The following is a 17787-nucleotide window of genomic DNA, read 5'->3' as shown; positions in this document are numbered from 1 at the left end:
TGGAAAGCTTCTAGAGACAACATCTGTTGTATAAGACGCTATACAAATAAAATTGAATTGAATTGAAACTGTAACAACAGGGCAAACGCACAGCATTTTTTTGTATTTTGTCTCTTTCAAATAAAAGACAATTTTTTCCAGTCATATGTTCCTCATTCAAGATTAATAAAAAAATACTGCTATAATATCATAACGTTATCGTGACCTCAATATCGTGTATCGTATCGTATCGTGAGATTAGTGTATCGTTACACCCCTAGTAATTTAACAAACATTGGCACATACACACCCATTACATATCGGAACAGATCGTTCTGGTGAGAGTTAAACTGTGTTTTTTGTAGGAAAACCAAAATATATCGTTGAAGCAGCTTTTATCAACAGCTCCTGATCATTTCTGTTTTGTGATGGGGGAAGGACAGTTCCCAGCCCGGGGGTTGAAGGAGCTGAAACGTGCCGCCCAATCAGATTTCTAAGGAGACCAAGGGTGTACCTGGTGGTGAGCGGGAGGATCTAGCACCACTTGGAGAACCTGTCCGTGCGCCGGTACCCGGGCTTTACTAACAACCTGGCCCTCGGAGAGGAGCTCCATCTTCTTCAGGTCATCCTGGCTCAGCCAGGGCAGGGGCTGCAGATCTCTGCTGGATCTGACCCTCCCCTGACCGTCCGACCAGTCCTCCTCTCCGAAGCTCTGACACCAGTCCCCTTGGTCCCTTGCAGCGGCGCCCAGCTCGGAGGAGGCCTCTCTGTGGTCCTCTGACCTGGACATCGTCTTCACCTCTTCTGTAGGATGATGGGATGCTTTGTGATCCCTGGACGGCCTTTTCACAGGAAGTTGCTCCTTCACCCCATTGTCAGATTTCCCCAAAGAGTGCTTTGCTGCCTGTCTGTGTTTTTTTTCCGAAGCTCGATGTTGCTGTGGCTTCACGCTCGCATGGCTGTCATGTGTTTGCCTGTCTGCATTCCTGCGGGGGCTCTCGTACGTCCACGTGTCTGCCCGTCTGTCTCCCACGCTCATCGCGCTATCTGCTCGGGAAGAGTTAAGTGCTACTGTGGTCGGCCTCCTCTCAAGATAAGTATATGCCTCTGCAGTGCGCTTCCCCACAGAACTGCGGCTGCTTGGCCTAATTCGATGCCTGATCTCAGCGTTGTTGACTGTAAACTCTGAGAGTGGAGGTTGTTGACTTCGTCTGGTTGACTGGACGCCGTCCGTCGGGTCTTTCCTCTTGGAAGCACTGCCTCTGTTTCTGTATCTACTTCTCTGGATGTCTGCATAGAGTTTTGCTTTGTTCCTGTGATTGTCATCGCTGGCAACACTCTGTTTCTGTGCCACTGGATTCTTGCTCCTCCGCGAGGAACGCTGCTGGAGGGCGGGGGCTGGAGGGGGGTCTGCAATCCCGGGCCTAAGTCCCAACTCCCTCATGGAGCTCAGGGCCCGCGACAGCCGCCACTTGGCGTCAGGACATGGCAGAGGCGGAGGCAGGGGGATCACCATGACAGAGACGATGAGGATAAGGAGGAAGACGGGGGAGAAAAGGAGAATCCATTTTTGACCATAGCAGAGTTTCGACCTCACTCGCCAGGCCTGCAAGAGGAGAGAAAAATAAAGGAATGCGAGTTAGAGGGAGACCAGCAGATGCATGATTATAATGTTGTGGCATCATAGATTTCAAAGTATTTCCTCCATAAAAGTACAGAGCCAAGCACTTAAAATTCCTGAGGGGTTCAACGACGACGATGCTAATATCTCTCCTCTCCTGGCGTGTGGAAAAATGGAAGTCAATGGGAGTCAGATCATTCAAAGGAAGGAGGCGGAAAAACTCTTTTTGTACATCTTTTCAATTTCAATTCAATTCAATTTTATTTCTATAGCGTCTATTACAACAGAAGTTGTCTCTAGGATCTTTCCAGAGACCAGAACATGAACCCCGAGCAATTATTACTAGGGATGCCCCAATACCATTTATTTCACACCGAGTACGAGCATTTTAATTTGTGTACTTGCCGATACCGATAGGACCAATAGGATACTTCTACCACAAAAATAACTAGGCTAAAAATGCACTGAAAAATGCAATATATTGGAAAAAAGTGGGAGAAAAACCTTAAGCCAAACAGTGGCAAGAAAAAATTCCCCTTTATGAGGGAAGAAACCTGGACCAGGACCTGGATCATAAGGGAGTAGAAACCTGGACCAGGACCTGGATCATAAGGGAGTAGAAACCTGGACCAGGACCTGGATCATAAGGGAGTAGAAACCTGGACCAGGACCTGGATCATAAGGGGGGAAGAAACCTGGACCAGGACCTGGATCATAAGGGGGGAAGAAACCTGGACCAGGACCTGGATCATAAGGGGGACCCTCCTGCTGGAGACCAGACTGGCAGAGCTTTTTGTCCTGTGAAATCATAACAATGATGTGAGGTCTTTATTTTCAAGAATGAAGGGAGCCGTCTAATATTTTGATTAAAGCAGTCAGAGCCGAATCCATCTGAACACACTTGTGAGCAGCGGAGTCTAATGCTCGTGTCAGGCTTCTTCCAGGAGCCGGCAGCTCAACGGGACTATCCAGCTGAGACCAATATGATTGTGGCGTGGCCATCATTCAGTGCTGCTTTCAGCAAGCGGTGCATAGCAGGAGGGGAAAATCCCATTTCACACGGAACAACATCAGGGCCTCAACACGGCTCATCTGTCCTCATTCTGGGCTGCGGAAGCCAGAGAAAAGCTACAGGGAAATCTGCTCGCAGCTTTTCTGCAGACAGGGTGGCCTAGCAGTGGAAATATTAACGGTTGCAGAAAAGCCACGGATCACCTAGAGCCCAATAACGAATAAATCAGGCCTAAAAAGATTACCGTTTACTGAAGCGTACTCTTAAATTAAATACTTACCTGCTGTACTCTACTGCCCTTCTTTCTTAACAACCTGTGCTTTTTATTATTTTACCTCTTTTCTTATCATTTTATTTCATTTATTTGTTATTTAAGCGTACTATTAAATTAAATACTGATGATTTTTGAAAACCGCGCAAAGTTATGGATAAACCCTAAATGCAGGCATTGTGACGTAGAATTGTCAAATTGGTTGGATTTACAAAACGGCACAGATTACTTTTGTAATACTGTATTTGACCCGGTCTTTGTACGTTTTGACCGTATAGAAACGTAATTCTCGTCAGTTGTGTGAGATAAGACCTGGAAACAGGCATTGCACTGCAAAAACTCAAAATCTTACCAAGAATATTTGTCTTATTTCTAGTTAAAATGTCTCATTTTTAGTCAAAAAATCTCATTACACTTAAAACAAGACTCATCACTGGAAAAAACAACAATTTCCACCTGTTTCAAGTAGATTTTCACTTGAAATAAGTAGAAAAATCTGCCAGTGGAACAAGATTTATCTTCTCATTACAAGCGACAAAATCTTGTTGCACTGGCAGATTTTTCTACTTATTTCAAGTGAAAATTTACTTGAAACTGGTGAAAATGGTCAAATAACAAGTTATTTTTCTGGTAATGACTCTTGTGTCATTACCACTGTGTCAGTGTAATGAGATTTGTTTGACTAAAAATGAGAAATTTTAACTAGAAATAAGACAAATATTCTTGTTAAGATTTTGAGTTTTTGCAGTGTGTGGCATAGAATTGTCAAATTGGTTTAATTCACCGTACGAATTGTTACAGATTACTTTTGTAATACTGTATTTGACCCGGTCTTTGTACGTTTTGACCGTATAGAAACGCAATTCTATCATTTCATTTCATTTTATTTGTTATCTACTGTTTTATTGTGTCTTGCCGCTCTTACTGTTGATGTAAAGCACTTTGAATTACCTTGTGATGAATTGTGCTATAAAAATAAACTTGCCTTGCCTTGATAACCCGGGTTCAGCATGAACAACCGCACAGAGGCACCTGCGAGTAAAGCCTTCTCAAAAAGCTTTTTCAAAGTCTCTCAATCATCCTCTCTGTTCATCCATTTAGCTATAGGAATGTTTCAAGGCCTTGAGAAGTCCTGAGACTCAGGACGTTTGGTGAAAGGAGCCCATTATTCTGGCCCGGACTGGAGGGAGCCGGCCGCCGGCGCTGAGAACAGCCGGTATGTCAACGGTCAACGAGCCTGGGGGGAGAGATATGCTTTAACCCAGTGGCGTAGGCAGAAATATTTTTTTGGGTGGGCCAGGACAAAAATGGGTGGGTCATATTGTCCCAGAAAAAGGGGACTTATAAAAACTGACAAACAGACAGATTAAAGGCCGTCAGCTCCGCTGGGGAAATGTCTGCACATTTTACAGAAAATTGCGTCCTTGTTTAAACTGTATAGAGGGTCTACATTGACGTCACTTCCCCATTGAACCAGCCCCCCTTACTCACACTGAGTGGCAAAAACAGCTGCAACTAGTGGAGAAGACGGGATAACAGCTGATTATCAGCTTAAATTAGCGTCAGTTGGACTTGACAGTGACCCGTACAGTTACCCCAAGAACCAGTGGTCCATGGACATTAATATTTGGTACAGTTACCAAGAACCAGTGGTCCATGGACATTAATATTTGGTACAGTTACCAAGAACCAGTGGTCCATGGACATTAATATTTGGTACAGTTACCAAGAACCAGTGGTCCATGGACATTAATATTTGGTACAGTTACCAAGAACCAGTGGTCCATGGACATTAATATTTGGCCATGAATCCAGTTTCCTGATATTTATATGTACTTAATTTCTACGCCGGGGAAATACACGAAGCAAAGCTTGAAGGCTTACAAAAGTCTTGACGCTTGGTCCGACTTCAAGGCAGGATTTGTTGTAGAAATTAAAGTGATGAGGACACCGAACTTTATGATTTGACCGTTTAACGTTAGCTACCCAAAAATCCAACATTACCTGATACAAAACGGGAACCACAAATCCACGTTTCGGTGCCTGGAATCCAGTTGTTTCTGAGAATTGCAGCGATCCATTTGTCTCTCTTAAGCTTATTTTTCAGCAGTCTGTAAAACGATAACTCTGATTTCTTGCTAAATCTATGAGTACAGTCGATCGCACAACAGCTCTTTCCCATTTTAGATGTTTTCCAGTTGCTCAAACTGAAAGTTTATGCTGCCACTCAGTCTTTCTGACCCTCAGTCTTTCTGACCCTCAGTCTTTCTGACACTCAGTGGGCGTAACTCGCTGTGAAGTCGCATTTGTGACGTCATGCACATTCCCTCTATTCCAACCAAGAAAACTGTCCATACTTCTTTGATGAGAAGCATTTTAATTTTCCATTCTTGACTGTGCTTGGAAATACACCCAAACTTGGCTGTGAAGGTGGTTCATCAATTGTGGATAAATGGAGGGATAACGCAGGTTGACCGGGAGAGAGCGCTAGGCTACCTACCTCTCCTCTGGGGCTGAGTGTGAAGAAGTGGGCTGGTGGACTCAGTCCGAGGCCCTGGCAGTGGCGTGTCTTCTTCAAGTTTTTTTTTTTTAAATAACTAATCAATGAACTCCGTTTAGCCGTTGTTGTGGTGATAAAGTCTACTGCAACACCGGCTAGCTTGCTGGCTAAAGGCAGCTCAATCTGTCAATTGATCTCAATCTGGCAGAGCAATCAATTTGTCCTGAGGCTCCTGCAACTTGTTTCAAAAGTTCCGTTTTAATCAGAAGAAAAAAAAATAACGGCTGAACACAAGTCAACAACTAATCACGTTTATATTTATACCTTTTCTCATATCATTTTTTAGAATATGTTGTGAAACATGTATTTTGATCAAAGTTGGCTGGGAGGGCCAGTGAGTAATGTGGGTGGGCCGGTGACACCCAGGCCCATTACTGGCTACGCGCCTGGTTTAAACTCAAATACAGGCCTATCCACAGTAAAAACACCCAGTGATGCTGTATTAATCGGTGCTACAGACGCTACGTTACTGAACATTTGATACGCATCCAGTCTGCGAGTGATTAAAGCTCCAACCTGCAGCAGTGAGATCTCAGAGCATCCATCAGCGTAGCTGCTGCCTCCGCTGACTGATGAAGCTTTTTCATACATCACTTCCCTATGTACCCGAGCTGTTACTGAGACGCAGCTACTCCCACCGCCCCACAGACACACGAGGGAAACAACAGGGACACCTGAGGACGACTGAAGGGTAGGGATGGGAACTGATAAGACTTTTAGATTCCAATTCCATTTTCGATTCTGCTGATTCCATCCCTACTGAGGACAATTAAGGCCCCGTTTCCCAGGAGCAAAAACGGTGGTGTTTTCATGCGTTTTGGCCGTTCGTTTACACGAAAACGAAGCTCAAAGTCACCAAAAACCATCATTTCTGAAAACTCCGGCCAAAGTGGAGATTTGCAAAAACTCCGTCTTCACGTTTGCTTGTAAACAGAGAGAAACGGACATTTAGTCTTCAGAACGTCACAGTATGTGACAGAAACGTCACCACACTGCAAAAACTCAAAATCTTAACAAGAATGTTTGTCTTATTTTGAGTTTTTGCAGTGCAGCGTCATGAGTGCGACCTGTGTTTACAATGTGTTTGGCCACCGTCAATATTTTCTTGTATTGTACCTTTTTTATATTCTAAAGTCACACTTAAAAGTAACTCCACTTCTCTGTCACTCCAAACGAAAGACTCTCGTTCATCTTGGAAGTAACTGGAAGTTACTCGTGTCATTTGTTGATGTTTTTTTCCAGGATTCTGATTGGCTACCATGACTTTATCTTCTCGTTACACTGCCCCCTGTAGGTTTGGCTGCTCATAGCACCTTAACAGATATTTATGCAGGTTCCTGGAAATGATGGTACTTTTCAAAACGTAGAGGGGAAATATCAGTTTTTGTAAATACCTGGCTATGTGGAAACGTGGTCTAAGGATGCTTTCAGACCTGTGGCCCATTTGTTTTGTTCCGATTCAGGGGATAAATGGATACAGTTGTTTCGTTTTTCGTTTGTGGCGTTTGTGTTCACAAGGCAACCGTCTGTAGCGGTTCAAAGCTGATAACAAATGCCATGAACCAACTGTTCTCTCATTGATCAGAAATGAACGCGGAAGGAGTTTCCTCTTCCGTACCCCGGGAAAAACAACAACTATGGAGCATCGTAAGCGAGTGTGGCTAGTTTGTTTCTGTGTGTTTCTGTGTGTTGTGTCGATTATGTTTATTTAGGATTTATTTTGATTTTATGGCTGTAGAATTATCAAATGTGCAAAGTAAAGAAAGTGTTCCTGCTCATCCTTTTCCCAAGACAACTTTCAATATCTGGCATTTATTCAATATTACTGTGTGTTCTGACTGTGTGATAACTGTTTAAATATGCTGAAACAGACATGCGTGAAGCAAACAGAGGAGTGGTGCACCGATGAGTCTCAGAACATACATTTCATATTTATGACAGACAGCTGAGTCAGCAGATTTGCTTCACTGCTTCTTTTCTCCTCCGTTTCATGTAAGTGCACGTCTTGTCTTCCCCCCCCGCCCGTAATAGAAAAAGTGCAACTACAGGCACTTTTTTTCCCCTATGGCGACTCGATAAGACCCACCTGCCCCTCGTACACAGATCCAGAGCTCCGACACCCGGAGCCTTCAGCGCCGCATAAGAACCCTCATCTGATTCATGGGCTTGTGTCCTCAGTAAGACGTTCATTTCATTCTCCTTCCAAAATCCAAAGACAACTAAGCTAAAACGTCTTGAGTCCAACATTAATGTTGCTCGGGGGCATATTCACGTCTAGCCACCATCATGAAAGGTAAAGTTGAACGCTGGAGGGGAAAACACCAATCACGTACACAAGATGAATGAAAAATCTATTCATTTGAAATGCCATAAAATGTGTATGTATCCAGTACTCGAGTTGTAAAAGAAAATCAGGGGGGATGGTGGATTTTATCATATGGGGACAGATAATTTGTGTTGATTACAAATAATATAATATATTACAAATAATAGCAGTGACCAAAACATCTGCAGAAATACTGCAGGAATGACATAGCAGCAGTTAAATGCAGCCTTCTGTAAGCTTTAAATATCCACTGGGCTTACATCAAATACATCAAAACACAACAATAAAAAACACTTTTCTGAACTTATCAATATGACTCTGTCCTTCACAGGATAAGTAAAAAGGATCACTGCAAAAACTCACAATCCTAACAAGAATATTTGTCTTATTTCTAGTTAAAATTTTAGTAAAGAAATCTCATTTCACTTAAAACAAGACTCATCACTGGAAAAAACAACAATTTTCACCTGTTTCAAGTAGATTTTCACTTAAAATAAGTAGAAAAATCTGCCAGTGGAACAAGATTTTTTTGCTTGTAATAAGTAATAATACTTACAGTATTTTTTTTTTTTTTTTTTTTTTTTTTTTTTTTTTTTACTTGCAGTATTTCAATTGAAAATTTACTTGAAACAGGTGAAAATGGTCAAATAAGTTATTTTTCTGGTGTTATTTTTCTGGTGATGACTCTAAATGTTGAAATAGCAGTAAAACCACATTCATTGATGAAATGACATAAGGGATGGAAAGGGGGGATGGCAGTTTTACAGGGGGGATGCCATCCCCCCTCATCCCCTCTCATCCCCCCTCAACTCCAGTACTGTATGTATCGGTACAGACGTTTCACTGCGTCCTGGGAGCTCTTTAAACACAGCAAGGTCTTTTTCTCTTTTCTTTTAAATACTAAAATTGCAGACAACTGCAGTATTGAGCAGATCTGGTTTCCTCTAATCTCCAGGAGGAGAACAGGACGTCTCCCGGGCCGGCAGCGGCGCATACGCCCACGTGGCCCCAGTGTTTCTGCTGCACATTAGTCACCTGGAGGCACCTGAACACTTTACATTATTGACTTTGCATTCACACAAACACCTGAATAAATTCCTGGCTCGGGAATCACATCGCTTTTCTCGTAAAGATGAAGGAAGGAGAAAAAGCCGGCAGCAAATCAAATAAACTAGAATAAACTAACAGCAGCCGTGTCAGCGGCGTTTGGCCCACTTTGAACTGTACTGCTGGCAAACACCATATGCAAAATGCATTTATAATGTTTGAATACACAAAAGCATCATCGTTTTTCAATAAAACATTGAGAAAACAAGTTCAGACCAACTAAGAACACTGACTACATTTCCATGCATCAATAACCCTTTTGTAACAGGAATATTAGCAATAACCCGGTTTTGCACGGCCATGTAAACACCAATAACCCCTTTTAATAACCGGGATTTGCTCATAATCCATCCATCCATCCATCCATCCATCCATCCATCCATCCATCCATCCATCCATCCATCCATCCATCCATCCACCGCTTATCCGTTCCCGGGTCGCGGGGGCAGCAGTCTCAACAGAGATGCCCAGACTTCCTTCACCCCAGACACTTCCTCCAGCTCTTCCTCCAGCTCTTCCTTCAGCTCTTCCTCCAGCTCTTCCTCCATCTCTTCCTCCATCTCTTCCAGGGGAGTCCGAGGCGTTCCCAGGCCAGCCGAGAGACATAGTCTCTCCAGCGTGTCCTGGACCCCTTCTCGGGGTCTCCTCCCGGTGGGACATGCCTGGAACACCTCCCTAGGGAGGATGGACATGCCTGGAACACCTCCCTAGGGAGGAAGGACATGCCTTGAACACCTCCCTAGGGAGGAGGGACATACCTGGAACACCTCCCTAGGGAGGATCCAGGAGGATCCGGTACAGATACCCAAGCCACCTCAGCTGACTCCTCTCAATGTGGAGGAGCAGCGGCTCGACTCCGAGCTCCTCCCGGGTGACCGAACTTTGACTGGTAAATAAAGAGCTTCGCCTTTCGGCTCAGCTCCCTCTTTACCACGACGGTCCGGTACATCGACCACATAACTGTGGACGCTGCACTGTCAATCTCACGTTCCATTGTTCCCTCACTCGTGAACAAGACCCTGAGATACTTGAACTCCTCCACCTGAGGCAGGACTTCTCCACCCACCCGGAGAAGGCATGCCACCCTTTCCCGGTGGAGAACCATGGCCTCGGTTTTGGAGGTGAAGCCAACAGGACAACGTCATCCGCAAAAAGCAGAGATGAAATCCTGAGGTTCCCAAACCGGATCTCCTCCGGCCCCTGGCTGCGCCTAGAAATCCTGTCCATAAAAATTATGAACAGGACCGGTGACAAAGGGCAGCCCTGCCGGAGTCCAACATGCACCGGGAACAAGTCTGATCTACTCGTAATCCGGTTTTTAAAAACCCAAAAATTACCCCAGGGTTACTCCTTTTCTAATCCGAATATTTCCATCAAAAGGAACAGGAATTTGTTTTCTGCATGTTCTGTTCACAAGGAATCCTGGTCTTTTGAGTCCAGGAAGTTCTTATAAACATGGAGAAACACAAGACCAGGAGGAGACTAATCACTTCATAAATGTAATGAAGGATATGAACATTTCTGCATTTGTAGACGGTAGAAAGTACCGGGATAGAAGATTAACAAAAAGGTGAGAAAAGTTGTGCAAAGCAGGATTTGTAGACCATGTACGTCCAGACCAGATCAAGCTCCGCTGGAAGACACTGGAAAAGGAGAACTACAGGGCCGAGAAACAAAACCACTTCTACTGGATGTTCATTATCCACCGTGCTGCTGTTATTGTTGTTGTTTTGGATTTGGATACAGGTTTGATCCAGATATCCCAAATGATTAATCACCATGTAAACAGGGATAACCCTGTTTGCTCACGCATGTAAACAGATTATTCCCAATGTTTCAGTAACCGGAATATTGACCATAACCCCAATTTTGACTGCATGTAAACGTGGTCACTAATATTCAAATGTAATTCAGTCCATCCAGATTCCAGCCCCCCATGGGGAAGCAGCGAGGCCCCAGACAACCACTCACACACGACCTGCCCCAATAACCCCATCTGCTCCAGCAGGCCAGGTGTCTGTCCGGGGGGGCGCGTGAGAGCTGCTCGTCTTCCTCCCTCCTTTCATCTCCATATCCCTCTGTCTTCCTACCATCCCAGCCGAGGGCTGCAGGGCTGGAATGCAGCGCTGGGCCCAAACATGCCACAGGAGCTGCAGCCAGCCAATCCCCAGAGAGGGAGGACGCCAGGGAGCACCGATGCAACGAGCCGGAAAAAAGTTCATCACTGCTCCACTGTACCAAATGTACGGGAGTGTTAGGGCCAGGCAGGAGAAAAATAAAAATAATATTTTAGAGGAGGAAGATTTTTTTTTTTATTATGCACTTCGAGAAAAAGGTCAAAATGTTGAGAAAAAAGTCGAAATGTCAGAAATAATGTTGAAATGCAATTTCGAGAAAAAAGTCGAAACGTATTTCAACTTTATTCTGGAAATGTCAAATTTTTTTCTCAAAATTTCGACTTCACGAAATTTCGACTTCATTCTTGAAATTGTATTTCAACATTAATCTCGACAGTTCGACTTTTTTCTCAACATTTCGTGCACGAATTGCCCTAATACTCTTCCGTACAAATGTGCCAGAGCTGTTGCTGCTTTGTTCACCTTTTGTTACAAATATTAGGTAAATCACCTCGATCTGTAAATTACGGAAGAGTATTAGGGCCATGCAGGAGAAAAAATATTTGAGAGGGGAAGATTTTTTTTATTGTGCACTTCGAGAAAAAAGTTGAAATGTTGAGAAAAAAGTCAAAATGTCGAGATTAATGTTGAAATGCAATTTCAAGAACAAAGTCGAAATCAACATTAATCTCGACATTTCGACTTTTTTCTCGACATTTCGACTTTTTTCTCGAAGTGCATAATGAAAAAAAAATCTTCCTCCTCTAAAATATTCTTTTTATTTTTCTCCTGCTTGGCCCTGATACTCTTCCGTAGTAAATCAATTAAGATGAGAATTATCCTTTTTTATTGTATTGATAAAAAGGCAGAAAAGAGTGAGACGCTTTGTTTGGAGAATCAGTTGTGGTTCATTTTCAATTCCCGTTTCCAGCAATAAATAAGAAACAGTATTACACCTTTTCAGTGATTTTGCATTAATTATCAATGTAAAGCAAAGAGAGCAGAAGAAATTAACAGATGGGTCAAAAAAAGACAAACCAACATGGACGATGAGCATATCCTGAGGAACAGATGGGACGCATCTGTGTCCCTTAAATGTCTCAGTGGAGAGGACCTGGATGAAACCAGACAGACCCCCTTTCTTCTTCCACACAAACGCTAGAAGAGCATGTGATGGAAGAAAGATGAAAGAAATGCCACAAAAGCAGACTGATGTAAGAAGATACAGAACGCATTCAGCATCACACTGTGCTGCAGTACAGACGCTTGTAAAGGACACTATGCAACAATATATACATATACTTATCAGAATCAGAATCAGAATCATGTTCATTTGGTCAAGTCAGGTCAAACAAGACATGGAATTTGACTGTTATTTTTGCTCACTGTAGAGTAAATAGGCAAATAGGCAAATAGCTCTTATTAATATAAATACAATTTTAAACAGTGAAAGGTGCAGCAGTATGAGGTAGACATGGTTATTGAATGTGCATTATTACAGCATATGATTGAGGTTATTATAATTATTATTAGGGCCCGAGCACTTACAGTGCGAAGGCCCTAGGAATTTTTTTTTTCGTTTTTTTTTTCTTCTCGTTTTTATTTTTCCGACAAAATTAGGGCCTTTTTGCCCCACTAATCGAGCCCCAAAAGTCACCAAATTTTGCACGCAAGCCAGGCCTGGCAAAAAAAATGTATATTTCATGTTTGCATTAATGGGCGTGGCCTAATGGCTCAACAGCGCCCCCTAGAAAACTTTGTGCCTCAAGCCCCACAATATGGTTTGACGTACATGCACGAAAATCGGTACACACCTGTATCATATCGCAACTTAAAGAAAAGTCCCTTGGCGCCATGGCCGAAACCGAACAGGAAGTCGGCCATTTTGAATTTATCGTGTAATTTTGGCGCAATTTATGCCATTTTTTCAGCCGCTTATTAGCCCGAACCGTAACGTGCAGGTGTGTTATACATCAAAATGTGCGTCCCGATCCATTACTTTTCTCATTCCAAAGCGTTATCGTGGCGACCATAGATGCCAAAAAGCGCGCCCCCCCTTCATCTGGTTGGTCCATATTTGATAGTTCCTACTTCCTGCCATAACTTTTGGATGGTTTGACATAGAGAGTCGTGGGTGGTGTCATCTGACTCGGTTTTGAGTCCTTGAACATAATTGGTGCAAATTAGCCCCGCCCCTTCTTCTGATTGGTCGATATCTGATAGCTCCTACTTTCTGCCATAACTTTTGGATGGTTTGACATAGAGAGTCATGGGTGGTGTCATCGGACATGGTTTTGAGTCCTTGATCTTTATGGGTGAAAATTGCACGCGCGAGGGCCCGTTCACTGCTGCTTGCAGCTTTAATTATTATTATTATTATTTCACAGTGATTCATTACTCTGAGACCCTATGAGTGATGAGAGTTCATCAGAGCAACAGCTTGGGGGAAGAAAACTGTCTCTGAGTCTGGAAGTTTTGGCGTAGGTTTATAATAGTATAATGCCTACAGGATGATTTTAAAATAACCCTCCTCTGTATATTCTTCACACATGAATCACTGTATCTACATTATATTTTATAGGCGGAGAAGAACAGAACACTACAGCATTTTCTCTCCTGAGCGGGAGAATCTTGGACTTGCTGGTTTGTTAGAATAAAGGCTCCACTGCATGAGCCAAGCTGTAATTGCAGAGCACATGCTGCAGCCTCCAGCTGCTTCCAGAGCCTCCAGCTCCAAACACAGCATTGTTCATTTCAGCCAAATATCCCCATTGTAGTCTCACTCTAAAGGATAGCGTCCCAGAACTCGTGCGCTGTGGTTTTCTTCCATCAACCCCTCCTTTCTAAATTATGTTGTTGTCAATTGTAACATCTAACACGCTACTTGGTTTCTTTTGCAACTACGTTTAGCGTCGTATAGTTTGACCGTGAGGTTAACTTGCTGGGACGTCCACTCCTGGAAAGATTAGCAACTGTCTCGACTTCCTACTTATCAATAATCTTTTGGACTGTAGAACAATGGTCTTCTAATTTTTAGCAAGGCATTTTATAACCCTCCCAGAACTACGACGGAGTATTAGGGCCAAACTAAGAATACATTTGGAAATTACGACAATAAAGTTGTAATATTATGAGAATAAATCGTAATTTTATGAGAATAAAGTCGTAATATTACGACAATAAAGTCGTAATATTATGAGAATAAAGTCGTAATTTTACGAGAATAAAGTCGTAATATTACGAGAATAAAGTCGTAATATTACGAGAATAAAGTCATAATGTTGCGAGAATAAAGTCATAATATTACGACAATAAAGTAGTAACATTAGGAGAATAAAGTCGTAATATTAGGACAATAAAGTCGTAATATTATGAGATTAAATCGTAATATTACGAGAATAACGTCATAATGTTGCGAGAATAAAGTCGTAATATTACAACAATAAAGTGGTAATATCATGAGAATAAAGTGGTAATATCATGAGAATAAAGTGGTAATATTATGAAAATAAAGTGGTAATATCATGAGAATAAAGTGGTAATATTATGAAAATAAAGTGGTAATATCATGAGAATAAAGTGGTAATATTATGAAAATAAAGTGGTAATATTATGAGAATAAAGTGGTAATATCATGAAAATAAAGTGGTAATATCATGAGAATAAAATGGTAATATTATGAGAATAAAGTGGTAATATCATGAGAACTCTAACAGGAAGAGCATCTTCTCTCTGTGTTAAAATGAGGAATATTGAGCATCTTGTGAAGTTATATTTTGGTATCGGCTTCACAAATAAGGAAATACTTAATCTTCTGGCACATCAGCTTTGAATTATTATCAGTATAAGGACTTTAAAACGATTGTGCAAACGACTGCGTCTATTTGGAAGAAGGAACCACACAGACTTGGAAGAAATTGTGTCTTTTGTGGAAGAAGAAAATCTTTATGATCATCCTCATTGTTTCCTGAGAAACAACAAAACCTCTTTGAATGGAAGCAGATGGAACCACCGCTAGCCCTGACCACTACTATACTATACTATACTATACTATACTATACTATACTATACTATACTATACTATACTATACTATAGTATATTATACTATACTATACTATACTATACTATAGTATATTATACTATACTATACTATACTATACTATACTATACTATACAATAGTATATTATACTATACTATACTATACTATAGTATATTATACTATACTATACTATACTATACTATACTATATTATACTATACTATACTATACTATACTATACTATAGTATATTATACTATACTATAATATACTATACAATAGTATATTATACTATACTATAATATACTATACTATACTATACTATACTATAGTATATTATACTATACTATACTATACTATACTATACTATACTATAGTATATTATATTATACTATACTATACTATAGTATATTATATTATACTATACTATACTATACTATACTATACTATACTATAGTATATTATACTATACTATACTATACTATACTACACTATACTATACTATACTATACTATACTATACTATACTATACTGTACTATACTATACCAGACAGCTCCTCTTCACAAAAGACGTATGTGCTCTTCCTGTTAGAGTTCTCATAAATTACCACTTTATTCTCGCAACATTATGACTTTGTTCTTGTAATTTTACGACTTTATTCTCATATTATTCTGACTTTATTCTCGTAATTTCCAAATTTTGTTTTGTCTTAGTTTGGTCCTAAACTGATGTGCAGCATCAACTGTTTCTCTAAAATGACTGTTGATGTCTTTATCCTTAGGCATTGGTAACTACTTACTGTACTCCTTTGGGGAAAAAATAAAAATAAATAAAAATTGAATAGCATCTCTTGTGTAATTTCAGGAGGTCTTTTTTTGAAAATGAGGCTAGAATAGAAGCAAGTGTAAAGAATGGGTCCAAATGTGCCGGCGGTGATGTTGGATGATACCACAGCCCGGTCTTTGAAGCCGGGCCAGCAGCGTCCTGACTCCACTTTGCATTAACAGCCTCACAACTAATCTAGCGTGCTGCAGATGCTTTTCTGGCAACCGACTCTGCTCACATTAAATCTGTACTTTAGGGCATTTCTGAGCAGATTTTGTTATGTATTAATGTACATGTCACAACATCATTTTATGGCAACTAAGCATTTCCATTAGGCTTTTAGTGCAGATAATGATGAGTGAGTCGAAATGAAGCACTGACTCTGTGTTTAAAATGAGACGTAACTGAAAAAGATATATTGATGAAGACAAGGCACAGTTCTCATCAGTGCCGCCACCTGCCTTAAGCTCATTTACATTTACTGATCTTTCGTTACACCACTTCAGCCAGCTCCGCACAACAGACAGAAGCACAATCAAATACATATTACAGATTCTTTTAAAGGTAACTTTACAATACAGTATTAATGTATGTAAATATTGTTTGAAGTACAGCTTCATGGTACTGGGAAAACTAGTATGAGCCACACAGTGTTGTGCAAGTTCAAACTTCTCATGAACTAGTTTAAAGTTCAGTTCACATAGTTTAAAAATGAACAGTTCATGTTCACCATTTTCACTTTGAACTAGTTCAAATTCAGTTAATTTCAATATTTTTAGGGGGGAAGTACGAATGAAACGCCCCCCTATCCTATAACTGTTCACTGTATACCAGTGGTCTTCAACTCTGGTCCTTGAGATCTACTTATAATAATGACTTGGATTTATATAGCGCCCTTCAAGGCACCCAGAGCTTTACAGAGATCATTATTCATTCATACACATCCTCACCGGTGGTGGTAGCCCTGGGGCAGACTGACGGAAGCGCGGCTGCCATATCGCGCCAAACGGCCCCTCCGACCACCACCAAACATTCATACGGAGCAAGGTGGGTAAGGTGACTTGCCCAAGGACACTACGACAGCAAATGGGACAGAGCGGGATTTGAACCGCTGACCTTCCGATCATTGGACGACCCGCTCTACCACCTGAGCTACTGCCGCCCCTACTGTCTACCTACCTACAGTCTATCTACTGTCCTGCATGTTTTAGATGCTGCCCTGCTTCAGCACACCGTGATACAAGGAGCTGCGCCATCAACAGAGTTGTGCGGACCTTGATAACAAGTTAATGAGGACTATTAATTAGAATCAGTTGTCATGATGCAAGGAAACATCTAAAACATGCAAAACCAGGCTTGGAGACCCTGCTGTATACTATCATGTATTGTCCTAGTGGCATTTCAACTTCTCTCAGAGGCTGTAAATCTCCAACAATGTAGTCCATTATCAGTTTGTCTCCCTGTTGCAGGTAAATCCTTCCCCTGAAGGAGCAGCAGTAATTGGGACTGGCGTCGTTTGGGGCTGTTGGGTCTTCTTGGTCTTTCCTGATCACTTTGTTTGATTGTCAAGGACTTGCAGATGTTTTCTCACACTGGACGGATGCTTTAACTCCACATGACGTTTGAAATTCTGACGTCTCTCTCTTCACTGGTCGTGTAAAGATGCACCGGGCTCGGGCCACCGTTGCCATGGAGCTGGTGCCCGTTGCTATGCTAGTGTGCACTGCATTGTGGGTAATGTAGTGTGAAGTCGTCGTCTCGTGGAGAGTTTTAAATGTGGGGCGCCCGATGGTGAAATGTATTCCATAATAGTTGGACCTAAACAGTGTAGCTGAAACTCCCATAATCTTAACAGTTCAAATTCCAGTTCATGATCTGCAGAATTAACAAGTTCACGTTCAAATTCTTTATTTGCAAATATGTTGCGTT

General features: G+C 41.6%; 1 protein-coding gene across 1 annotated transcript in view; it reads right to left on the bottom strand.

The window, feature by feature from the left end:
- LOC133424366 (Golgi-associated kinase 1A-like) overlaps positions 1–17787 on the bottom strand; it is a 74275-nt gene that overhangs the window by 22839 nt on the left and 33649 nt on the right. The window contains exon 2 of the mRNA XM_061714915.1: positions 494–1585. Within this exon, the coding sequence (XP_061570899.1) occupies positions 494–1585 (1092 nt within the window). The remainder of the gene's footprint in view (positions 1–493; positions 1586–17787) is intronic.

The sequence above is a fragment of the Cololabis saira genome, chromosome 3 (assembly GCF_033807715.1).
Source record: "Cololabis saira isolate AMF1-May2022 chromosome 3, fColSai1.1, whole genome shotgun sequence".
NCBI lineage: Eukaryota > Metazoa > Chordata > Actinopteri > Beloniformes > Belonidae > Cololabis > Cololabis saira.
Note: the sequence above shows the minus strand (reverse complement) of the source record. Positions and strands in the feature narration are given on the sequence as shown.